The sequence below is a fragment of the Ranitomeya variabilis genome, chromosome 3, assembly GCF_051348905.1.
Source record: "Ranitomeya variabilis isolate aRanVar5 chromosome 3, aRanVar5.hap1, whole genome shotgun sequence".
In the NCBI taxonomy this organism is placed as follows: Eukaryota; Metazoa; Chordata; class Amphibia; order Anura; family Dendrobatidae; genus Ranitomeya; species Ranitomeya variabilis.
Genome location: NC_135234.1, coordinates 88,164,068 through 88,190,435, shown reverse-complemented (window position 1 = coordinate 88,190,435; position 26,368 = coordinate 88,164,068). Strand labels below are relative to the sequence as shown.

The following is a 26,368-nucleotide window of genomic DNA, read 5'->3' as shown; positions in this document are numbered from 1 at the left end:
CGCTGAGGAGGAGGCGGCGCCCGGCACCAAGAAGATATGAGTGACAGCAGTGTGCTGTCTGAAGCAGGGGGGGAAACGCCGGCCCACTTGACTGAGAACCAGGTACTTCAGACAAATTATAAAACTGATTATTTCTCAAGTTACAGCACCCAGAACTAAAAGAGCCACCTTGTCAGAATGCAGTAATACTGCTGCACAAGGTGGCTTTTAGTTTGAAACAACTGGGGGGGGGGGGGGTGACAGGTTCACTTTAAGGTTGGGGTAGACCCTATAAGCAGCCTTCTAGACCAATTTTTCTACTCATCTTTTCAACAATTTTGGAGGAACATCCAGTTTTAGGTGATGTCAATGTTATGCCAAATTTAAGCCACTTATTGATGACCATCTTCACAGTGTTTCATGGTATATCTAATGTCTTGGAATTTTTTTTTGTTTGTACCCTACTCCTCACTGATAATTTTCAACAAAGATATGCCTTTGCTGTGTTGTAAGCTGTTTAAAGACGATAGTTTTTGCTGTAAAATGCAACTAAGAAAATGTCAGGAAAATTCTAACAGAACAACTAAACTTTATATGGGGTTAATCAGAATGTGTACTAACTGCAGATGAAAGGATTATACATAATAATCTCACTAGCGACTTATTTATTAAGTTTACATATATAAAACATATACAAGATAAAAATCAGCCTTGGCAGAGCTGGGTTCACACCTCTTTACATTCATGGTCTGAGTTTAGACAGGGTGGCCACGGGACCCAAACTCCATTATCTAATAGGCATATATAAAGCTGGTAAGATCAGGTCAGGAGACCTGCATCGGTCTGGACACTGGGGTTCCATACTGGGACCATGAAGATGGAGTCTTGGAGATCCGCTCGTTTATGGTTTTAGAAGAGGGAAAATTTCATGAAAAGCTGAGGCCATTTTCTCTGGGATCATCTATGGATGGAAAGTGCAGAAGAGGAATCTGAAGGTTATAAATTAATGATAATCACACAATTTCTTTTTAATTCACTAGTTTATTTCTTGACTATTTGGTACATCAGTTGCATACAGATAAAGACAACACTATTTTCACAATGCACAGGACTTAGTTAGCTACCCTGCCTTGTTGGGGGTTTCTGCTCTTTCATTTCCAAGTTGTGTTGAGAGGTTGGTCAGTTTTCGGTGGAGAAAGTAGCACAGAAACCAAGCAATCTAAAGATGTACCACAAAGTGTTAGACCTTTGCCAGAACAAAGCCTGGTGGGAAAGTCATGGATCACTGAATGTCTTTCCAGGGTATTAATACAGACTTCTAGATGGGGTCAGATATTGTGTAGGTGACAGAGATGGTAAGAAACCAATGTAACTAGTCATCCAATTATACATGTGCTCAATGTTTCCTTCAACTGCCCTTCAGAAGGCGCTCAAAGCCAGGTATATCATATATATTACCTATGTAAGCTTTCCATTTTCTTTAAAATTGCTCTTAGTATATTATTAGGCCTCAAAAATAAAGAGATCTAGTAGGAAAATATTCAACAGAACCAAGTGAATTACAGTGCAAGACAGGAGTCAGATCCAATCATTGCACCCAAGATCCAGCCCTAACAGCGGAGGCTGCAAAGGCCTCCTCCTGGCAGTGGACAAGTATGAGGAGCGAGGTGGGGAATGGCTGTGGCTATTCCAAACTTTGGTTGTGAGGGGTGTCCATGTGGATGCTGCTTTTAGGACAGGAAAGCAGAGTGGCGTTGTTCTGTGGGTCAGTGATCGTCACACCACCATACTCAATAGGCGTGATTGGCAACATATAGGGACTGGCCAGCCGACCCGGAGCCATCACCGCTATGCTCATACTCTCCAGCAGCTGCAAGTCCATTGGCCTTTAAAAAGAAAAAAAAAAGAAAGGAAATTGTGATGTTGGCACTAATTATTTTCATTTATCCTGTGCATAGTCATACGAGTGACCAGTTCCTCTACATGTATTATCCCTAGTTTTATGGAGTCTTGACACCTTGCTTGTTGATGAACTCTGCAGAGTCTTCAGCCTCGGAAGCGTATGTAGCCTGTGCACCAAGCTGCCCCCTTGGTTTCAGTGATTTCACACTAGAGATGAGCGAACTTGTTCAGGAAACATTCACCGAATCCGAATGTGCCATATTTCATGCCAAATTTATGTTTAGCGATTGTATGGATGCAATAGAAAGTTAGAAGCTTGTGCTTTATAATGTATCCGTACTTCACTCTGTGTGCGCAAAAGGCAAGAACTATGTGCATCTGCCAAGGTAGACACTTGTCTGACATCTTTTTAATCGATGAGAGGTGTCCCCAGGACTAGAACCCCCACTGATCTGCAGACATGGAAAGTGCCTATACAAAACGTAAAGGTTTAGTTACCCTTTATGTGCATGTACCGTATTTTGCGGATTATAGCACGCACCACAAATTTTGAGGAGAAAAAAAAAACAAAGAAAAAAAAACCAACTTTTTTAATAAAATGGTGGTGGGTGGGTCCCAGGGTCGCCACTGGAGGAGACAAGAGTGGAGCGTTGCCGCAGGCTGGGATGAGGGGTGTTCGGATGTGTGGTGCAGCGTGCCACTGCGGGTGTTTGGAGCTGCGGTTTCATCTCCCGAGATCTTAGTGCCAAGATCGCCATCTGCGCATGCACCGCCCCCGGCTGGCAGCCATTTTCCCGGAGTCCAGTCCACTGCATAGGAAACCATGCAACTGCGGGGGCCCTGGGCTTTCACAAGATGTTGGCAGAGCCCACGCAGCACCGAACACCCGCAGCGGCGCGCCGCACCGCACATCCGAACACCCCTTCCTCCTCATCCTGCAGCAACGCTCCACTCTTGCCTCCTCCAGTGGCGACCTTGGGACCCAGCTCCACCACAGCTGGTAAGGTATATCCACATTATAAGATGCAGCCCCATTTTCCCTCCAAATTTGGGGGGGGGGGGGGGGGAGTGCGTCTTATAATCTGAAAAATACTGTATTTTTGGACTGATATTCCTTCCAATACTCAGAGTCCATTGGTGAGCTAGTTCTGACATTTTACGCAGAACATCACAGAAGGCAAGCTGTCCACAATTTTTTAATCAAACCCATTTCAACATATTTTAGACCAAAAAACACACAATTAAAATGATTTCATAAATGTGTATATAGCTCTTTCAAAGACAAGTCCAGGAATACATTTACATGGCCGGTCTGCTCCACCGTCACTGAGAAATCAGCATTTGAACTGTTATGTAGATGAAGCTGAAATGCCATTTGTAGATCTGAAGCCTCTGTCACTCCAGCTCTATTCCCTTTCCAAGCACCACCTCCTCCTGCTCCTTTGTAACACAGCATAGAGGCTGTCAGTCAAGCAGGAGGCAGTGCTGGGAATAGAGCTGGAGTGACAGAGGCGTCAGATCTACAAATAGCTCTTCAGCCTCATTTGCAAATCAATGTAATTGCTGATTTCTCAGCAATAAAAGGAATAGACTGGCTATGTAAAAGGTACTGCTGGACGTGTCTTTGAAAGAGCTGCATGCACATATAAATACAATCCCTTTAACTGCATGTATTTTGGGCTAAATACAAGTTTGCCCACTTGGTATAAAATGGAAACAGATTTGAAAAGCCTCCAGGGACGTGCAACAAAAGGTTTCAGACGAGTTAAAGATCTTACCAATGCCCGTTTCAGGAACTCTTCAGTAGCATCGTGCTCATTCTCTCTCTTTCCACGCCAGGCATTTAAAGCCGAGGCCTGAAGGGCTCGTCCATAGGAGAAAGTGAGAGCCCAGGGTCTTGCTAGAGGACAGTTGTTGATTGCATTTAGGTTAATGGTGGCTTCCTCTTCACTTTGTCCACCAGACAAGAAAGTAACACCTAGGAAGAGAAGGAACTCATCATCCATGTCATCCCTTCTAGATACAAAGAACCTTACAACCTCGCCTTATCGGCAGTGGATTAATACAGTACCTCACTATACAGATAGGACGAACTCAGCGATTATCTGTCCCCGATTCATCAACGTGATTGTGCCAGAAATGTGGCTTAAAATGCTTTGGTTTCCAAGTCAGTGTTGACCAGCTTTGTCAAATAGGCAAATCCATAAGTAGCAGTAGCATGCCTTACACCACAAAACTTACTCCAGTCTCTGGAGAGGGTGGTGAAGCGCACGCCACTTTTCAGACACACTTGATTGATTTAATGTTGTGTGCCTCCTAGTGGATCAGACAGCCCTTACTCCAGCACACCTCATCAAGACAAGCAAGAACAATGCCATTCTTGATGAATGGTTGAGGAACGTGATATTAGCAAAAAAGGAAAACAAATATTCGTGGAGTGATGACTGCACAGTATAAATATAGATATTGACAAACATAATATAGGGAACCCTTTACCTGGGACTGCAGGGGGCACAGTGCGGCGCAGGGCAGTCACGGTGGCCATGGCAATCTCTTCAGCAGCATATTTCTTAGGGCAAGCATGGCCAGCAGTCACCATGTTGGGCTTCAGTAGTGTTCCCTCCAAGTAAATGTGATGATCACTAAGAGCCTTGTACACAGCAGCAAGAACCTACATAGGGCGTAAGTTTAGAAGAAGAAGTGAACTTAAAAGGGAATGTGCCGTCTGAAAATAGCTGAAGAGGATTACACGATTCTCAGGCGTATCTGAGATTTATTTTTGGCCCTACTCCACCATTGAAACTCCTTCCTGCACTCTCCACCTCCTGAGGAAGCTTTAACAAACAGTGAAACGGAAGTAGTGGACTTATTGTTTTCTGCACCACAGACACGGTGTCCACTACGACTAAAGGTGTATTCTTATTCATATATACACAATGTGAATGGGAAAAGGACATGGTCCATTTGATTAAGTATTCCACTGAAGCATTACTTTTATTTACTTTTAATCTTCTATTATATCACTGCTACATATTGTGACAGCGGGTACCTCATTATTCTGATATTAGATTGTTGTATGATTATTTTTATAATGTGAAGAAGAGCTATTTATCATCATTTTGATGTTTAATGCAAAGTAAAGGCTTGTAGTATGCATAAATATTACAAAAGTACAATTCTTATGATCTACCGTGTTTCACAAAAATAAGTCAGGGTCTTATATTAGTTTTTGTGCTGAAAGATTAGGGCTTATTTTCAGAGGAGGTCTTATTTTTTTCCCATAAACAAACAACATTTATTCAAATATTATAATGTCATCACACGAACACACGTATTTATACACACTGCATATACTAGCCTGGCTCCTCTTTAGTTCCTCTAGGCTCTTGCAGTTAAACAACCTTTGGTGACATCATGGTCACATGACCATGACGTCACCAAAGGTCCTTGTACATACTCACACATGGGTAACAGAAAGAAAATTTAATTACAGGGAGATGCCGCACCTACACTCAACTGGCCCCTGTACAGACTAGAAAAGCCCTAGCCACACAACTAAAAACACCACTTTGGACCTAACTCCGTAAACGGACGTTGAAGGGTTTCTCCTAGCGAGATACGAAAACATGTTCATATTGGGTAGAGAGGGTAAACTAAGGAATAACAAAATAAAAAGTAACACGTAACCTCACAGAAACCCAACAGTGGTAAAAGGAAAAGGTGCTGGGAAGGAAGCAAACAGACTCACTGCAGGAATACAACTGGAGTTAACCAAACAACATAAGCTGAAGGGCTCAAACTCCTGAACACACATCCACCAAGAGGTATAACCAGCAAGAAAGTGCAGTGAAGGTTGAACATATAAATCCCCTGCCAAAATGTCATAGAGCAAACAAAAATCGGAAAATGAGAAACACCTGCAGAGAAGCACACAAACACAGTAGAAACCATCAGCACTTGGACAGGGAAGAAAGGGCAATAGCTGAGCAGACAGAGGAATCGACCACGCAGAAACAGGTCATGAAGTCCTTAAAACGTTTTTTCTATAGTCTTTACCTTGGAATACGAAATGATTAGGGCTCAAAATATTGGCCCCGACTGTCTTTCTCCCAACCAACGCCAGCCCTTACTGTAATGAAGGCTTATTTATGGAGTAGGGCTTATATTTCAAGCATACTCCAAAAATCCTAGCAAATCATGCTAAAGCTTATTTCCGCGGTAGGACTTATTTTCTGGTAAACATAGTACTACTGACTAGAGAGGAGAAAGAGAAAAAAGTAAAGGTAGGTGGGCTGCGTGCAAAGTATATTTATGGCGGTCCAAGTACAAACCTTTTCAGTGACATACTGGCAGCGTTTCAGGTCATGGTCTCCATCAGGAAGGATTTCAGGCTCCACAATGGGAACAATGCCGTTCTGTAGAAAAGAAGAGCACTATAAACTGCACATCCAGGTTTATCCACTGCATATTTTCACATAATAACATTCTTTGTTATCCCTGCCACAGACAAGATTACACAATAACCCATTTACCTGCTGGCAGATGCTGGCATAGCGAGCAAGTACATTAGCATTCTCCATTATAGCAACAGAAGATGGGGTGTGCTCGCTGATCTTAAGCACACATCTCCATTTTGCAAAGTCAGCACCATCCTTCTTGTACTGAGCACAGCGCTCGGACAGGCCATCCAGACCTATAAGAGGAAGAGAAAAGGAAGAGTAAAATATATATATTATATATAACATAAGACAAAAATCAGGATTAAACACATCAACCTTTAAATGAGATTTCTGGTTGTAAGCAAAAAAAATAAAAAATTTCCCCACTCTAACGTTGTCATCCTTACACTCCACAACTTAGCATTTTTCTCATCATAGTAGTATGAGGTCATATTTGCAGGACAAACTACATGTTATAGTGCCGTAATTCTTTAAAATACATTTTTTTAAAAAATTTCCCTTTTTACTTTTCCTCTGAACAACCTTTTGTAAAAGGTAACCCGTTAACTGATTCATGCTGCCCAAATCGAGGCCTCTCCCCCAACTTTCCTAGGCAATTGACAGATCCCTCCCAATGGACACAAATGAGACCTAGAGCAGTGCGAGGATAAGCTGGACTTGGGCAACGCCGATCTAGACTCCTCTCTGCCTAGAGTACCTGGGGGGATTTTTTTTACTATACTTTCTGTGAAATGCAGTGCGTTAGGGGTGAAAAAAATATATACATATTCCTGGCTGCAATTGAGCAGCCAGACCGATTCATGCCTTCCGGGGTTTGGCCAGCACAAATCGGTTGACAGGTCCCTTTAGGAAGCAGTTTGCTTGGCTACATTCCGTTACATAGATAAAATATTAAGGACAGACATCCACAAAATTGAAGCTCTTCCTTGATGACTAACAAGCTGTGGTGAGACCTCCGCTCTGTGCTGTTGTATAATGGAGTCTTTTTCCTTCTCTAGGACAATGATCTCTTCCTCCTGGTGCTTGGGTGATCATATCCCCTTCTTATTGAAGTAGGAGACTGCTTGGAAAGCCCAGGCAAAACGCGTGTCAGGGTGTCATCAATTTGCTCCGGTGTATATATACAGCAGCCTTATTATATTCACTCACACGTATTGTCTTTTATGCACTTTTGTCCCATTAAGGGTGTGTGATGTTACCAATATGGAGACAAACATACCGTGTTTACTAAATATATTACTTTGTAAACTGATGCTTTTATACAAAAGTATGGATTATCATTTTAGTCATTGGTATTTCAATGTAGTGCTTATTGCATACTGGTTTACATTCTACTGTATTTGTGGTGGCTTCTCTTCATTATATGGCTCATATGTAACTACTTGCCTTGAAACTTATATTGCACCCCTCTCCCTCCTCTTTTTTTTTTTTTTTTTTACCATCAGTAGGTTTTTCATGTGCTGATCTCTGCACCATTGTCTGTATCGTCCACATATATTTTTTTATGAACAATAAAACATTTGAATATATCCTATATGTTGAGTTTGTAAAAAAAAAAATAAAAAAAAATCATTGTAGGTAGTATCTCTGTAGGCACACCTGGTACATTATCAGGTGTACTGTGATTCTTATAGGGTAACACTTCCCACTTCAAGAAGAAAGAAGGATTGAAGGAGGAGTCAGTTCTGAATCTTGATTGTCATTGGAGGAATCCATTTTACTGCATGTCACAAATGTCTGGGTAGTCCTTTCCAGAGAACCTGACCGAAAAGCAAAAAAATAAAAAAAAGGGTCTGAAGTCTGTTTAAAAGGACAATGCACTTTCTCCTGTGACATCCTTGAAGACAATCGGCACAGCTCCAGGAGTGATGGCAAAACCCACACTGCACTTGTGATGCTATTCTTTGTCTCAGTAGATCAGGACCACCCCACAGCCTTTTTCCTCACACTCATTTCAGACGTCAGGTTTTTGTTTTTTTGGACAGAATAGAAAGGCGGATAGAAAAAAAAAAAAAGAAAATCACTGCTGAAACTCTGGGAGGGGAAAAAATAAAAATCCTCCCCCTTCTCCTACAGTGTCTAGTGAGTGAAAAACAGACAGCACACTGATGGTATCTGAAAGCTGTCAGATTATTCACGAACCCACAAACTTTTATGACTGATTTTGATCCGACTTTCAAATCAATTTCGGACAGGTCTATGTGATTTTGGATGGATCACACGGTCCGAGGAAAAACTCCCCAGCCCCATAGACTGTCATAAGTATGACAGCTAACACACCACCGAAAGTCAGAGAATTCATGGATTAAATGTTTTTGCTTCTACGTTTGTAGTAAGGGGTTTTCAGAAAATGGAGGGCTACGCATAAATATCATAAAATGAGAGACTTGGAGGAATTACCGTGGAATGTCTAGATTATCTCTATTTCTATATCCTCTGTATCTGCGATTTGGAACGATGGTCTGATTCATATATGGTGGGGGTTATATAATATACAGAGAAGTGTAAGGGGGGTGTCCTGTTAATTTTTTTAACAATACAATAAAAACTAATAATTGTAATAAGTTATGATTTAAAAAAAATAAATTATGTACGACTGCTATCCGTGAAGAAGTATGGACAGCACTCATACGTGAAAAACTGACGTGTGAATAAGGCCTTAGTCTCAGGGGCCTTGTATAGTCACTACAAATAGGGAATAAGTCCCAAATCCGCACGCAAGTACGTGGCTGCAGATGCCATAATGTTTCTGACCTTCACAGCCAATCTTTCCATTATTTCAGTTCAAAGGGTGGTGGAGCGAAGAAATAAAAAGAAAAAAACAAAAAACTACCCCACACATTTGTCTGGTGCTGCTAGATTCTTTAGACCTAGGACTTATGATGTCCTCGTCAATGGAGAAGGGTGAAGCTTTGGTTATGTGGAAAACAGTTTTTCTTGATAACAATTTTTTTTTTTTTGGTAGGCGGCCAGGTGACTTGCAATGGCAATATGACGACAACAGCCTCTTTCTCCTCAAGTTCACTTCCTAAATGCTACAACTTCTACCGACCATGGCAGCTAGTGGATTAGTATGCTACAATGCCAGTTTGCTCCACTACTGAAAGCTGCAGGTGGGAGATAGGCTAAATTCACACGGTCTGTGCTCTTAGCCTACAGCATTTGTCAGGTTCTTTCCCCAATGTATACTGTAATGTTCTCATAGGCCTCCATTCATTAGACAGGCCAAAAGTGTGTTCTTTCATCCCCCCCTATGGCAGGTATGATTCTGCATAACGGAACACAGAAGGTCATCAGCAAGAAACATATACCGTAAGAATCAGGTGGCAGGAAGGCTAATTAGTGCTGCAGAAGATAATATCTTTTGTCTGCCTACTCTCCTCAGTAACAAAAATTATGAACAGGAGCATAACTAAGAATCAAGTTAGCAATATCAGAATAACCATGTAAATTATCAAATTTTAATATTGTGAGAAAACTCAACCTATTAATTTTAGGCCTCAGTCACACATCTGTATATTTAACTTGAGTGTCATCAGTTTTTAGATACTGAAAAGAGGCAGACCGAGTCTTTATTAATTGACGCCAAAAGAAATGATCTCATGTTATTAATTTGCTTTTGTTAGACACCAATAAAATAAGTTTGTAATTAATTTTCCGTGTCTATTTACTTTCATTCTCTTGCTAAAGAGCTTTTATCTTACATAGTGTACAGATGGCTTCTATGGTGCTCGGCCCCTAGTGTCTTCACAGACCTTGGCCAAGTGTGCACAGTTACATTCCATGAGAAGTGTTAACTCCTACCATCCCAGACTCCTGTCTGTAGCCCACTGATTTCTATATACCAGTCATCTGCTCCCCTCCCCACCACTGGTATAAATCTTGCAATGTCACAAGCCCACACTATCAGTAATTTCCAGAGCAGCTTTCCTAATCATGGCTCTCACATTCAAGACCTCACGTAAATGCCCCCAAATATCTTTATGTCGTCTATTGATAGCAGTATACACTCCAGAACAAGCCGCTGAACGTGTTAAAGCTCAGCACAAGTTCTGCTGCATAACTTTACTAATACTACATTCTGCTACTCAGCAGAACTGTCACTCGCAGGGGAGAGCCCGCCCTGCCAGAACCCAGGAAGTGAGCAGACTGCAGAGCCATGAGCTGCTCAAGAGACAACTTACAACATGGGCAGACATACTATTGGTGCAAAATGTGCAGCCGCACAGGGACCCAAGAGGTAACGGGGCCAACTACCACCTCTGAAGCAGATGGAATTATGCATTATGTTGAGCTGTTGGACTGCAAAGGGCCATATATTCTTGCATGGGGGCCTCTTCTGTCTGAATCTGCTTGAGAATAATCCTTTAAAAACGGCTCAGTGTACTTCAGTGTTACATTCGATTTTCAGAGGAGGTCTTCATTTTTCATCCATATCTAATAAATCCCATGGACTTTAATGGTGGAGCCCTATCCACAAAACGGTTAAGAAGAGGACATGCTCTCACAGATCAAACATGGACTCCATGTGATCTCCGTTAAAAAAAAAAAAAAAAAAAAAAAAAAAAAAAAAAATATGGCCCTTTTAGAACATTATAGCTTTTCCCCTTTTCTGTCAGCTGTACTGAAAAGTTTAGTTAAATGGCTAATGTGTCGACAGCTTGTAATGCCCAAACCTAGCCGAAATATAGTTTTTAACCCATTCACAGCCTGCTATGATACATGGCTGCTACAGACTACTAAGGCTACTTTCACACTAGCGTTAACTGCAATACGTCGCAAATGCGTCGTTTTGCCGAAAAAACGCATCCTGCAAAAGTGCTTGCAGGATGCGTTTTTTCAGCATTGACTAACATTAGCGACGCATTTGCGACGCATTGCCACACGTCGCAACCGTCGTGCGACGGTTGCGCCCTGCTGTGGCAGACCGTTACATGCAACGTTTTTTGCTCCCGACGGTCAGCTTTTTCCGACCGCGCATGCGCGGCCGGAACTCCGCCCCCTCCTCCCTGCACTTCCCCGCACCTCACAATGGGGCAGCGGATGCGCTGGAAAAATGCATCCGCTGCCCCCGTTGTGCGGCGGAGACAACGCTAGCGTCGGGAACCTCAGCCCGACGCACTGCGACGGACCGAGCCCGACGCTAGTGTGAAAGAAGCCATAGCAAAGGAAAATAAAAATAATTTTTTTTTATTAATTTATTTTTTTTATATTATTACATTGGAAGTTACTGAATATATTTTGCAGGATATTTGTGTGATAGATGTGTAGGTCTATATATTCTAGATGAATGACCCATAGGTTAGTACAATAGGTGGCAGAATAGCATTACATTGTAGATGAAAGGCAGTGTCCCATGCAGAGAAGTATTGCCTTTCCACAAAGATAGTATTTCTTGGGCACTTTGGGTTATTATTGCACTGGTGGCCATTCAGAGCTTTGCGCAGTTTCCTCATGGGAGCGATTACGTGTCACATTTTCCACTCTCCCATTTCAGGCACTTACAGGATCTGCTCCCTGGCACTTACACGTCACTTTCACACTGTGTCTCCCATAATTTGCCCTGTGGCCATCACATCACTAACCTTGAGTTGTGGTTTCTCCATCCGTACCAGCAAGAGGGACCACTCCTTTATCAACCTGTCATAAAAGAGACTGCTCAGCAACATTTGTGCACCCCAGATAATAAGACATTAGTAGGAATATTAATAATTTATTCATGCAGGGACTCCACTGCTGACTAATAGGTTTTGGCATATTCCCAGTATGGACTGTGGTTTCTGGGTTATCTCATTTGCTGCAATCCACGGCTCTAATAATAGAGACTAAAAGAAGTGGAAGAATGGATGACCTCTCCTTTACCCGACCTTCAAATTCCAGCGTCCACCCGGCACAATAGGAGGGACATAATAGGAAGATTGTGAACAGGAACTGGACACGTTTTACTTTTTGGAACTAGAAGGGTTTGCAGGTTAATGTATATTGCCTGTATACACACATTGGTGCCCTAGAGTATAGAAACATGACGGACCCCACTGACTTCTAAATAAGTTTGTTAGGCTACTTTCACACTAGCGTCGGGAACAACCCGTCGCTGTGCGTCGGGCCGATGTTCCCGACGCTAGCGTGGTCTCCGCCGCACAACGGGGGCAGCGGATGCATTTTTCCCACGCATCCGCTGCCCCATTGTGAGGTGCGGGGAAGTGCGGGGAGGTGGGGGCGGAATTCCGGCCGCGCATGCGCGGTCGGAAAAAGCGGACCGTCGGGAGCAAAAAACGTTACATGTAACGTTTTTTTCTCCCGACGGTCCGCTACCACACGCCCAAGCGTCGCAAAACGGACGCAACGTTTGGCAATGCGTCGCTAATGTTAGTCTATGACGAAAAAACGTATCCAGCAAGAACTTTTGCTGGATGCGTATTTTCGGGAAAACGACGCATTTGCGACGTATTGCAGTTAACGCTAGTGTGAAAGTAGCCTTAGGTGTTCAATGAGGTTCTGGCATTTCTGATAAAATGTATTCGGATTTTGTCAGCAAGAATAGTGCAGGCAACATCTGACCGAGAGGCGCACAGATCCCACGCTCTGTAGGCCTTTTCATATGGCAGAATTATCCTGCACATTTTGCCATGTATTCCACTCCAAAATCTGCTTTCAAACCAGTTTGGATGGTTTCCAATGTGAAATCTGTGTTGCTCTTCATACAGTGGCGCCGTTACGTACAACCAATGTTTTTTTCTACGGACACTTTATTTAGAGTCGTATTTTAAAGGTATACCCCCCTATCCAATCTAATATCAGGGCCAAATCAGAAGGAGAGGCAACTAAAGGTACCGTCACACTAAGCGACGCTGCAGCGATAGCGACAGCAATGCCGATCGCTGCAGCGTCGCTGTGTGGTCGCTGGAGAGCTGTCACACAGACCGCTCTCCAGCGACCAGCGATGCCGAGGTCCCCGGGTAACCAGGGTAAACATCGGGTTGCTAAGCGCAGGGCCGCGCTTAGTAACCCGATGTTTACCCTGGTTACCAGCGTAAAAGTTAAAAAAACAAACAGTACATGCTCACCTGCGCGTCCCCCAGCCTCTGCATCCTGACGCTGACTGAGCTCCGGCCCTAACAGCAGAGCGGTGACGTCACCGCTGTTGCTTTCACTTTCAGTTTAGGGCCGGCGCTTTAGTGTCAGGAAGCAGAGGCTGGGGGACGCGCAGGTGAGTATGTGCTGTTTGTTTTTTTAACTTTTACGCTGGTAACCAGGGTAAACATCGGGTTACTAAGCGCGGCCCTGCGCTTAGTAACCCGATGTTTACCCTGGTTACCAGTGTAAAATATCGCTGGTATCGTCGCTTTTGCTGTCAAACACGGCGATACACGGCGACCTAGCGACCAAATAATGTGCAGACCTTCTAGCAGCGACCAGCAATTTCACAGCGGGATCCAGATCGCTGCTGCGTGTCAAATACAGCGATATCGCCATCCAGGTCGCTGCAACGTCACGGATTGCTGGCGATATCGCCTAGTGTGACGGTACCTTAATGTACAGCAAGAAATGGCCTAATGAAAAGGGGTGTCCACTACTCGGATAACCCATCTCAAGCCCAAAGTTTCCCCCTTGTAAAATAAACAGCTGCAACGGAGGGGAGTAAAAGTGTTATTATTTTAAAAGAGGAAACGTAGGGGTTTAATGGGGGTTGTCCAGGTGTAGGACAATCCCTTTAATGAAACCTGGTCAGGATACTCACTGGGCATCAGACGATTGGTTGGTATCTGAAGCAATCTGCTTCTCTTTACATCCAATGTCTGATGGGATGGGGGAGGGGGGGGAATATTCCTGGACAATCCCTTTAACTCTAGATTTCCTCACCTTGATTCCTACAACAATTCCTTTATCCTTAATCATCTTCACAAAGTTGGTGCCGCAGTCCCCTTGCTGGTACATAGTCTCGTGGAAGAAGATGACGCCTCCAATGCATTTCTCCATGCGTTTGTCACCTTTAAAGAGGAGCTGACGGTAAAGTCGCCGGTTCTCCTCCGTGTTCTCTACTCCAATACCAGTCAGACGCTTGGCCATGCTCCCTATAAATAAGCGGCATAGCAGGAATTAAAGTCATTACAGACTAGCGGCACAATGGAAAGTACAAATCCTAGATTTAGATGGAACCCAGTCTTTTTTTTTTTTTTTTTTCACACACACACATGCTTTTGTGACACGTGGTGCCTGGCGCCCATCAGCACTGGCGTCACTGTCTCCACAGGTACAGGTGGAACTTGAAGAGGAAGTCAGATCAACCGCAGCCCGGAATGCCTCTTCCTTTTCAATCCGTACAAAGGCAGGGACAGTGACGCCAGCGCTGACGGGCACCAGGCACCACTACACCACACAAGAGCTCCAGGACTTCTGCTGGAACGGCACAAGTGAGTATAGGTGTGATTATTTTATCGGGGCCAATCACTTAGTTCAAGAAGGGCGTTGTACTAGTAGTGGGCAACCCCATTAAGAAGAACATACTAAAAACAAAGTTTTTTTTTTGTTTGTTTATTTTTTTTTGGGGGGGGGGGGGGGGGGGGGGGGGAGAATTAAGACTGGGGCTACAGGGAGAAATGCGTCACATAACACTACAAGTCACAGACATTTTTGGGCTGTAGGAAATTGTGTTTTGCACTTGATCACTACAGAAAGTAAGCGGAGACCAGTGGTGAAGATCAGAGCCTTAACAGATTGAAGAGACCTAATAGATATTAGATATATATATATATATATATATATATATATATATATATATATATATATATATATATATATATATATATATATATATATATATATATATATATATATATATATATATATATTAGTTTTATATATATATATATATATATATATATATATATATATATTATATAGCATTGTGATTACTCGCCAATCCCGCCCCCTGCACAGTAGCTCCACCCCCCCACATAATCCCAACCCCCACCCCATTACCGCACACAATCCCGCCCCCCCCCACCACACACAATCCTGCCCCCACCGTATTACCACACATAATCCCGCCCCCACCACATTACCACACAATCCCGCCCCCACCACATTACCACACGAGGCTCCGTCCCCACACATTACCACACGAGGCTCTGTCCCCACACATTACCACACGAGGCTCTGTCCCCACATATTACCACACGAGGCTCTGTCCCCACACGAGGCTCCGCCCCCACACATTACCACACGAGGCTCCGTCCTCACACATTACCACACGAGGCTCCGTCCCCACACATTACCACACAAATCCAGTTTGCTTTTGATTTTACACTATGAATAAAATGTATTAGTATTATTCTGATTTTTGATTATTGTTATTAACTTCATTTTAAGTTAATTTACCACCTGCGTAAGCGCTATTGAATGTTGTCATTATTTACTTTAGTTTAATCGCTAGCAGCATTAATTAGATAGCAATGAGCATGCCGAGCATTAGCTGCCTGGAAACAGCTAGTATATTAATATTTACTTGTCCCACACGGGGGATTTGACATGCGATTCTTTGATCATATTGAGAATACACTATAGCACATTATCTAACCTTTTAGTTTTTGACTGACATCCTATCAGATCCTGCTGGAGCCGGGCCAGAGGGATGTGCCAGACACAGGAGCCATTATCAGACCTCCTGCCGCCATGAGGGGGTTAATATAGATACTTAACCCATTCACTGGTTTAGTCCACCTCCCATACCCCCACCCAGAAAATCCCTTTAAAGAGAAGCTGTCAGCAAGAGTTATCCCTATAAACTAAAGCCATGGCCATAATGGCATTGTGATGCTGATTAATATGATACCTGATGTAAAGGGATCCGCTCAATGGTTGTTTAATACTCACTTTATGAAGTTTTCTGAAAACTAGGTCTTCCGTGTGCTTCGGGGAAGGACATGGAGGCAGGGTCTCCCTCTGGTTCTCCGCCCCCACCAGTCTCCTGTGCAGGTCACTGATTATTCAGTGACTTGCCTCATTTTTAAAATTCTGCATAGACATCAACATTGTGTGGGCGGCGCATGTGCAGGACTTTGATAAAATAGCACTGGACGCGGCACATACACAAATTGAGCTTTCAGATCCTTAAATTTTTCACAGAGCCAAAATCTCGATCTGTGCATGTGCCGCCATTATATTCAAGTTCTGCACACAGAACAACGGATCCCACTGCTCATGCGCTGCCCACACAATGATCGCAGGGGCGCAGAATTAAAAAAAAAAAAAAATGGAGCAGGTCACTAAATTATCAGTGACCTGCACAAGGTGCTAGTGGTGGTGGTGGGGGACAGAACCATAAGACCATGCCCCCCCCCCCCCCCCCCCCCCACTTCATTCAGCAGTTCTCTTGAGCTGGCTGTCAAGCCAACACAGAGAAGTTGCAGCACACCGGCTCACAGAGATCAATTGTACTTGCGTCTTACGGATGTGAGTACAATTGAGGCTCTGACCACTGGGTCAGAGCGACGCCAGCAGCGTGATCAGGTCATGTGATCACGCTGCTGACATCACTCGCCGGCGCACAGAAAGAAGCGGGTCGGTGGCAAGTGCTCTTCTGGCCAAGGAGCTGAAGACACCGGAGATTCAGAGTGAGATAGATATAATTTTAGTGTGTGTGCATTTATTAAGCATGTGCAATTTATTCAGTGTGTGTGAAGTGGGTGGATTTATTCTGTGGGGGGTGAGTGGTGTTGACACAGTGAGTATCAAGGGGGAAATAAAAAAAAAAAAAAAAAAGTGTCCTGACACAGTATGGGGAGCCAGGGTGATAGGATGTGTGAGGAGGAAATATGGAGAGTGAGGGGGTAAATAAGTGAGGAGACAGTATGGTTAGCAGGGGGGACATACATGAGGAGGAGAGGGGGGGGAGATAGTGTGAGTGGGCACAGAATAGAGACGGAGTAGTGTGGGAAACAGTGTAAGGGCACAGCCAGGAAGGGACAGTATGCCAAGGGGAAGGAATGTAATGAAGGGTCACAGTAGAGAGACTGGGCCCTATAGACAGGAGACAGTGTGAAGACTGGGCTCAGTATGGAAAGGAGAGAGAGCAGTGTGGAGGGCATGTACCATAAGAGGGACAGCGTGGGATCATATTTAGTGCTGAGAACATAGTGAGGGGCAATTATTTATTTAAAGGCTCAGCGCCGGGCAGATATTATTTGGGAGCATTATAATGACACTATCTTAAAGGGCATCATGTAGGGATGTGCTACAGAAGACCAGAGAAGATGGAGGTCTGTAGAGACAGCTGTGCATGAGGAGAGTCATCATGGCGTCTGGACAAGATGAAAAGAAAGAACGACTCCAGAGACGACGTCATCCATCAGGTACCTGAATGTAAAAATTTTTTGTGATACTGACATACTCATGTTGTTATTTATGCAAGGAGAATTAAAGTGGTTGTCCAGATTTGTGATGAGTCTACAGTCATTCTATGTGACTGCAGAGTTCTGACTTCTCACAGTGCGCACTGCACGCTGTCAGGATTCTCTCCTGCCGGTGATTTGCTCACATGTGGTCACGTGCTGACTAGACATGTGTGGCCTCACTCAATGATCGTGAATTGAGAGAGGCTGGACACGTCTAGTCAGTATGTGGCCAGAAGTATATAAATCACATACTGACACGACCGTCCACTCTTGCCACTGGCAAGGGAAAATCCTAGAAGTGTGCAGTGCTTACATATAGTGACTGCAGACTTTCATATGAAATCTGGACGAGCCCTTTAATTATAAAATGAAGCCCTGTAGCCAATCCTGACAGCATGTAGTATCCTCACTGTCAGGATTCAGCTGAGCAGGTTCCAGCAGTCATCATATAGATGTTTCACTCATATGGGATTTTCATACTGACAGTCACATGATAACGAGCTTTTCTTTCTGCTTCTCTCAGTTTTTCACTGAGCATTTAGAGAATTAGGGAGAGGAGCTCGTCGGCACGTGACTAAGGCCGGGGTCACACTTGCGAGTGCAATGCGAGAAACTCGAGCGAGTCTCTCACATCAATACCCGACACTGCCGCCGGCACTCGGGACTGGAGCATGTGGCTGCATAAAAATACATGCAGCTGAACACACCAGTCCCGAGTGCCAGCGGCAGTGCCGGGTATTGATGCTTAAGTTTCTCGCATTGCACTCGCAAGTATGACCCCGGCCTAAGTGTACAAATCGCATAGGTGCTTGGGGGGGGCAAACTGAATTCTTGCCCCGGGTGCCAGAAAACCTAGACACCCCTCTGGGAATGGATGCCTGGTTTACCCTTCTTCCACTACACCTCCTCTCCGTGTCACTTACCCACTGATTCATCTGCAGCAAGGATACCCTTCCCTTTAGTTACAATCTTTTGTGCAATGTCCGACAGCTCCTTCTTCTGCTCCGAACTGAGTGCTGGGTATTGGTGGGTCATCGTGTAGGATCTGTGGGAGATAGAGGGTTAAAAATTACATTAAAAGATTTTTATTTAATTGCTCAAGATGAGAAAACCACATCTAGGAATTGAAGTGAACCTGTCGTCTGATCCACACTTGCAGCCTGGTAACTTTTTCTTTGAAAATTACGATTTGCAAAACTGGATTGGCACCATAATAGGGGACGAGATTAGTCTGCCCTTCCCCCAATCGCTCCAGGTGACTGACAGGTCTATCACTATGGAGGAGAACAGTCAGTCACCAGGAGAAGCAGGCCGAGAGCTGGGCCGGAATAGTCTCGTCTCCGCCTATGGTCCCAAACCCTACTATGCCCGGTAGCAGATGCCAGGCCAAGCATTAACCCTCGCTTCCCCAGAGATGGCACACAAGCACCTTGAAACTACTTTCCGTTTATCAAACTTAATATGCTTTACCCGTGCAAGGATTGTGGTGTTGGAGAGCAGTAAACAGATTACCGCCCTATAAACCTCTTTGGGAACAGGCCAGGAAGTCTTCAGGCTCCATGCATGGTCTCCTGGGAACAGCAGCTGGGAGTCACAAAGGATCCGTCAGCTTCATTATTCATGAGGGTGAAGGCTGATGAAGGATCCACCATTAACCCTGACTATGGTGTACTATGTATATGGTCACTGATCATCGAAGGGTTACGGTGCGACTGTCTAGAGCAACAGAGAGTCCCGGTGATTATCAAGCTTAGCTCATCAGCTGACTAATTAATATGGCTGCCATGCTGACATCTACCAGGCTGCCATGGCGATAGGAGGAGAGTGTTCTGGTGGAGCGGCGCCTCCCTCAGAGGAGAGGAAACAACAGCTGCGAGAAAAAAGCCCATTATAAGGAAGGGCCGATTCCCAGCAGGGCTATCAGATAGCTCATGGAACAGACGCTGAATGGGGCCTTGGTGACGAGGAGCCTCAGAAATATGCTCTTTAGGGGACTATAGAGTTGGCAATAATCAAAATATTTTATTGCAAATTTGGCAATTTTTTTACCAGTGTTTTTTTTTTTCATTTTAAATAAATAGATGAAACATGTTTATTAGCTGTTTGACTAATAAAAAAAGGTGCCATTTTTTGCTCAATACAGTTATGCACCAAATTTGCAATCAAACCTATTAATTATGCAAATTGTCTCTTCAGAGAGGAAGAAAGTTACTCAAATCTCCTCCATACTTTACGTGAAAAGAGCGCCCCCTACACCTCAGGGCAGAGATGGACATCTGGCTGCTGTGGATCTGTAACATGGCAGCCTGCCCATAAGGACTCGCTCACACCCCCAGGAGGAGAGCGCGCCTCCCGCGAATACAATCAGCCTCAAACTACGCGGTGTATTACTGAGCAGCATATATTTCTGTGCAGCGTATTATTTGATTGCTACATTTAGCTCAATTGTAATATTTTCTCCTCTTTTTCTCCAATATAGCCGTGACCCCGTCCTCCAAGCATACTGGCCTTACCTAGAGGACATAATATGGGGAGGTCATTGAGGGCAGTTTTCGCTGGATGCATATTGCGGTACATGGTAGATCACTAATACTATAAATATATCGGGTAAGGAGGCAGAATTGTACGTGGTGTAACAGGTCTCTTCTTCTGACCTCCATCATACAATGACCTTGTGGCGTCCTTCTCCTACAGCGGCCATTGTCATCCAGCACGGTGAGGATCGCCCCCATTACTAGCGCTAGGTCACCTCAGCATTATCCACCTCAGCAGTTTTACAGAAACTCTTCACATCGGTTCCAGATTTCAGGGATGATTCCTAACCCAAGGTCACGGCCAGAATCCCAAGGTGACGCCCCCAATAGGATATCGATCAATAGGGTCTATTGGTGATGAAGATGACAGAACCCACCGATAATCAGTACAATCCTGGGGGCGGTTTCTTCTGTTTTCATATATTGCAACAGTGGGCTGTGACACCAAGGCTTGTCATGGGGACAGCGAGAAGGTGGAGGATGGGAGGAAATAAGCAGACGCACATCTAACGAGAGGCCCAGAGCCGAATTTCAAGGAAACATCCACAACTCATCACTCTACAGAGCGGTCACCACCTCGACAGGCAACACAAGAGAGCGTTCTCCTAAAAGAGAGTTACTAGCAGGAAAGCAATATGGCTGCCCATACACAGCCTGCACGGCCCCGCAGCAAGACACCTGCTGAGGATGAGCGATGCATCCGGGCAAATGGGACCTTTAGGGGCCACAAGTAACGAGAGCGGCGGAGTGAGCACCCAGCTTTCCCAGATACAGAAGGTTCTGGTCCGCAGCTACATAAGTGACACGCTGCAAAACACCCTATGGCAGCGCCCCCTCCCCCACAATGACAGTTATTAAGGGGGCGACCTGCATGAAGAAACATAAGATTGTAGAACCACACCTCCCAGCACATCTCCTAGGAGTGGTGGTTACAGGTGTGTGCCCAGGTTTTTGGCATGGACCACACTGCAGACTGGTATCGGAGACCTGATGGGGAGGCAGAAACCAGACGAAGATGGACCCCTCCCCCAACAGCTCCACATTATATAACCAGGATGTAGGGGGAAGCATTAGGGGACTGTAATGAGTAGTGACCCAGGGAATAATGACATTTCCACCACACATGATCCAGAGCTGATCATATGGTAGAGCTCTCCCTGTCTCTTTACATGGGACTGCAAATATACCTACTGCACTTGTTAACAGTGCAGTGACCAATAACAATGTCAGCTCTGCTCCATCTGCACCGTGTACCGGGCTCATCACTGCCAGAGCTGCTGAGACCACACCCACATCATCCCGGGGCAGCTGCCTGCCGTCCACCCAGTAAGCGGCGGCATCCCCCGCCGGGCTCCCCGGGCCACAGCCGCCCCTCACCTGTAGTCGGGCCGCAGCTCTGATGTCTCCGGTAATAACAGGCTTCTGCTGCAGAGCTACGTGACTCCGGAGGTCTAATACCCGCTCCCGGCCCCGCCCCTCCGCGCTGATTGGGGAGTGACGTCACGCTGTATTCTTTCGCCTGGAGCTTGCTGACGTCACGCTTCTTACTTTTAGATATTCCGTTTTCCTCTGGGATTTTCTGGTACTTGTTTCTTCAAGGAATAATGGAAACTGGCCTAGTAATGCAGTATACAGGCTTCTCGTTATATTACCTGCACTATTAATACAGCTATGGCCACCATTGTATAGGTGATGGTATGTATCTGTAATAGTTATCATGTGTGCGGTGTGTTACTGCTAGTTTGTCACCTCTCTGAAGGTCACCATATTTCTGCCAATCCCACTATAATAGGTGACTGGAGCAGTGAACACTCAGACACTGGTATTTATTTGATATAATTATATATATATATATATATATATATATATATATATATATATATATATATATATATATATATCTACTATATAATTTTCTAAGGGTCACTTCCGTCTGTCTGTCCTTTTGTCTGTCTTTCTGTCTGTCACGGATATTCATTGGTCGCGGCCTCTGTCATGGAAATCCAAGTCGCTGATTGGTCATGGCAAAACGCCCACGACCATTGCCACGACCAATCAGCGACGGGCACAGTCCGGCGGCAACATGGCCGCTCCTTCCTCCCCGCAGTCAGTGCCCGCTCCATACTTCCCTCCAGTCAGCGCTCACACAGGGTTAATGCCAGCGTTAATGGACCGCGGTGTAACGCACTCCATTAACACAGCTATTAACCCTGTGTGACTGCAACGTCATCACAGGTCCTGCGCGCCGGCGCGAGAAGGACCTGCCATGATGTCATGGTCATGTGACCGCGATGTCATCACCGGTCCTGCGCTCACACCAACCCTGGGACCGGAAGCTGCCGCGTGCACCGCACACAGGCGCCAGGACTTCAACGGCACTTCAGAAGGTGAGTATATCTTTATTTTTTATTTTACGTCACTGGGCAATATACTACGTTACTGGGCAATATACTACGTTGCTGGGCAATATACTACGTGGCTGGGCAATATACTACGTGGCTGGGCAATATACTACGTGACTGGGCAATATACTACGTGGCTGGGCAATATACTACGTGGCTGGGCAATATACTACGTGACTGGGCAATATACTACGTGGCTGGGCAATATACTACGTTGCTAGGCAATATACTACGTGGCTGGGCAATATACTACGTGGCTGGGCAATATACTACGTGACTGGGCAATATACTACGTGGCTGGGCAATATACTACGTGACTGGGCAATATACTACGTGGCTGGGCAATATACTACGTGGCTGGGCAATATACTACGTGACTGGGCAATATACTACGTGGCTGGGCAATATACTACGTGGCTGGGCAATATACTATGTGGACATGCATATTCTAGAATACCCAATGCGTTAGAATCGGGCCACCATCTAGTATATATATATATATATACATATATATATATATATATATACACATATACACTCACCGGCCACTTTATTAGGTACACCATGCTAGTAACGGGTTGGACCCCCTTTTGCCTTCAGAACTGCCTCAATTCTTCGTGGCATAAATTCAACAAGGTGCTGGAAGCATTCCTCAGAGATTTTGGTCCATATTGACATGATGGCATCACACAGTTGCCGCAGATTTGTCGGCTGCACATCCCAAAGATGCTCCATACAAGGCAGGATGGATCCATGCTTTCATGTTGCTTACGCCAAATTCTGACCCTACCATCCGAATGTCGCAGCAGAAATCGAGACTCATCAGACCAAGCAACGTTTTTCCAATCTTCTACTGTCCAATTTCGATGAGCTTGTACAAATTGTAGCCTCAGTTTCCTGTTCTTAGCTGAAAGGAGTGGTACCCGGTGTGGTCTTCTGCTGCTGTAGCCCATCTGCCTCAAAGTTCGACGCACTGTGCGTTCAGAGATGCTCTTAGGCATACCTTGGTTGTAACGGGTGGCGATTTGAGTCACTGTTGCCTTTCTATCAGCCCGAACCAGTCTGCCCATTCTCCTCTGACCTCTGGCATCAACAAGGCATTTCCGCCCACAGAACTGCCGCTCACTGGATTTTTTTTCTTTTTCGGACCATTCTCTGTAAACCCTAGAGATGGTTGTGCGTGAAAATCTCAGTAGATCAGCAGTTTCTGAAATACTCAGACCAGCCCTTCTGGCACCAACAACCATGCCACGTTCAAAGGCACTCAAATCACCTTTCTTCCCCATACTGATGCTCGGTTTGAACTGCAGGAGATTGTCTTGACCATGTCTACATGCCTAAATGCACTGAGTTGCCGCCATGTGATTGGCTGATTAGAAATTAAGTGTTAACAAGAAGTTGGACAGGTGTACCTAATAAAGTGGCCAGTGAGTGTGTGTATATATATATATATATATATACATATATACATATATACATATATATACATAGGCTGACACTGACAACTTGGGGCCCCTGGGCAAGAAATGTGTCTGGGCCACCCTCCTACCCACACACACATATATATATATATATATATATATATATATATATATATATATATATATATATATATATATATACAGTATATCTTACATATATCTTAGATATATAATGCAACGACGGCTGCTGGAGGATGGGAAAGCTTCTTTTCTAATGGAAGAGCTGATGGACTGGTCTTCAGGTCACAGGCTCCTCCATCAGTAGTCATTGATATCTAACAAGAGGACTATGTAATAAAAGAGGGCGCTGTGAATAACAAAAATAAAAAGAATACGCTATGTAAGGGACAGCACTGTATATAACAGGAGAGAACATTGTATAATAAGAGACTGCTCTATACATATCTAGAGAGGATAATATGTGACAAGGTGTTATACATAATAAAGAGGGACTGTGCTATGCATAATGAGTATACTATATACTAAGGGACTGTGCTATCTATATACAGGGCTGCCACTAGAAATTTTGTTGCCCCATATTGGCAAAATTTTTGGGGCCCCCTTGAGACTCCGCCCAGGCTCCACCCCAGCCCCGCCTCCACCCCTCGAACTGTCCACAGACCCACCGCTCTCTCTTGGAAAAATGCCACTTCTCACCTATCACATATTAACAGTTCCCATCACCAGATCACACATATAGCCGGCAGCTTTTATTTGGCCAAAAAATTTTTTAAGCCGCTGCCATAACACGGTAGACACTTTTGGCCAGGCCCTACTCTATTGTAACCTACTAAATATTTGTTAAAATATGCAATACAATTTAGGTATATTTTAATTTATTTTTCAATTTTTAAAATGACCAATAATATCACATACAACGAACAAATACCACCGCACCATGACCAGACCACATATTACCACCACAGTGATCGAATAATATCACATACAAAGAACAAATACCACAACACCATGACCACACACCATATTACCACCACAGTGATCGAATAATATCAAATACAGGGAACAAATACCACAACACCATGACCAGACCACATATTACCACCACATAGTGACCAAATAGCACATACAAGGGACAAATACTGCAACACCATGTCCAGACACCATATTACCACCACATAGTGACTGAATACTACAATACTGATCAGTAATAAAAAAAAAACAATACTATCACCATCAGTGCCATTATACACAGGAGATCTGTACTTAGTATGCAGTGTCCGTGTACAGGTAATACAGTGATCACTGGGGATATTATACACAGGAGCTCTGTATATAGTATACAGTGTATAGTGTCAGTGTATAGGTAACACTGACTCACCGGTGACGTCTCTAGGTGAAGTCCTTCATCTTTCATCCAGCACAGACGGCCATCACTTCAGCCAGCCAGGACTCGTCTCTGCAGGAAATAACACAGTTATCTCGAGCTCCGTTTGCAGAACACATTACTTAATTTTTCCCCAACTTCTACATTACACCACATGAAGAAAAAAGGCGACATAGTGTCACTCTACACAGTAACAGGACCGCCCCTGCATTTAAAACAGTATCCTCAAAAAATAAAATGAATACATCACTGCAGTAATAATATCCCTTAATTAGCCCCTATAGTAATAATATTCCCCACTCTGGCCCCGTGTGCCTCATTCCTGGCTCCAGCCATATGTTCTCCCATCCTGCCCTCATGAGTATCCATTCTGCTCCATCGTATCCATCCTGCCCCATGATCCAATCCTGCCCCCATGTCTTTCATTCTGCCCCGTGTCTCCAATCATGACCCATATCTTCAGTCTTGCCCCACCTGTCTCCAGTCCTGCGCCCACTGTGTCCAGCATTCTGCCCCCAGTGTGTCCAGTCCCGCCCCCAATGCTCCAGCATTCTGCCCTAGTGTGTCCAGCATTCTGCCCCAGTGTGTACAGCATTCTGCGTCCAGGGTGTCCAGCATTCTGCCCCCAGTGTGTCCACCATTCTGCCCCCAGTGTGTCCAGCATTCTGCCCCCAGTGTGTCCAGCATTCTGCCCCCAGTGTGTCCATCATCCTGCCCCAGTGTCTCCAGCATCCTACCCCAGTGCTCCAGCATTCTGCCCCCAGTGTGTCCAGCATTCTGCCCCCAGTGTGTTCAGCATTCTGTCCCCAGTGCTCCAGCATTCTGTCCCGTGTGTCCAGCATTCTGCCCCAGTGTGTCCAGCATTCTGC

General features: G+C 44.7%; 1 protein-coding gene across 3 annotated transcripts; it reads right to left on the bottom strand.

Annotated features, from left to right (window-relative positions):
• Positions 1–1,000: 1,000 nt before the first annotated feature.
• ALDOC (aldolase, fructose-bisphosphate C) lies at positions 1,001–21,841 on the bottom strand. 3 transcript variants are annotated; one of them, XM_077294359.1, is made up of 9 exons: positions 21,649–21,841; positions 18,661–18,782; positions 14,205–14,416; positions 11,927–11,981; positions 6,414–6,574; positions 6,213–6,296; positions 4,378–4,552; positions 3,660–3,859; positions 1,001–1,865 (listed from the first exon to the last, which is right to left on the bottom strand). In XM_077294359.1, exons 2-9 carry the CDS (start codon positions 18,770–18,772, stop codon positions 1,770–1,772), a joined length of 1,095 nt encoding a protein of 364 aa, XP_077150474.1. In that variant the 5' UTR covers positions 18,773–18,782; positions 21,649–21,841; the 3' UTR covers positions 1,001–1,769. The 3 variants fall into 3 exon arrangements, with proteins under 3 accessions (XP_077150474.1, XP_077150477.1, XP_077150475.1); XM_077294362.1 differs by lacking the exon at positions 21,649–21,841 and adding an exon at positions 21,459–21,625; XM_077294360.1 differs by lacking the exon at positions 21,649–21,841 and adding an exon at positions 19,208–19,533.
• Positions 21,842–26,368: the final 4,527 nt, after the last annotated feature.

Excerpts from the sequence above, each read along its gene's own strand:
- ALDOC (XM_077294359.1), bottom strand. The coding sequence starts at position 18,772 with ATGACCCACCAATACCCAGCACTCAGTTCGGAGCAGAAGAAGGAGCTG. Across the intron at positions 11,982-14,204 it reads GAATTGTTGTAGGAATCAAG|GTTGATAAAGGAGTGGTCCC; the intron begins GTGAGGAAATCT and ends CTTTTATGACAG. Across the intron at positions 6,297-6,413 it reads ATGCCAGCATCTGCCAGCAG|AACGGCATTGTTCCCATTGT; the intron begins GTAAATGGGTTA and ends TCTTTTCTACAG.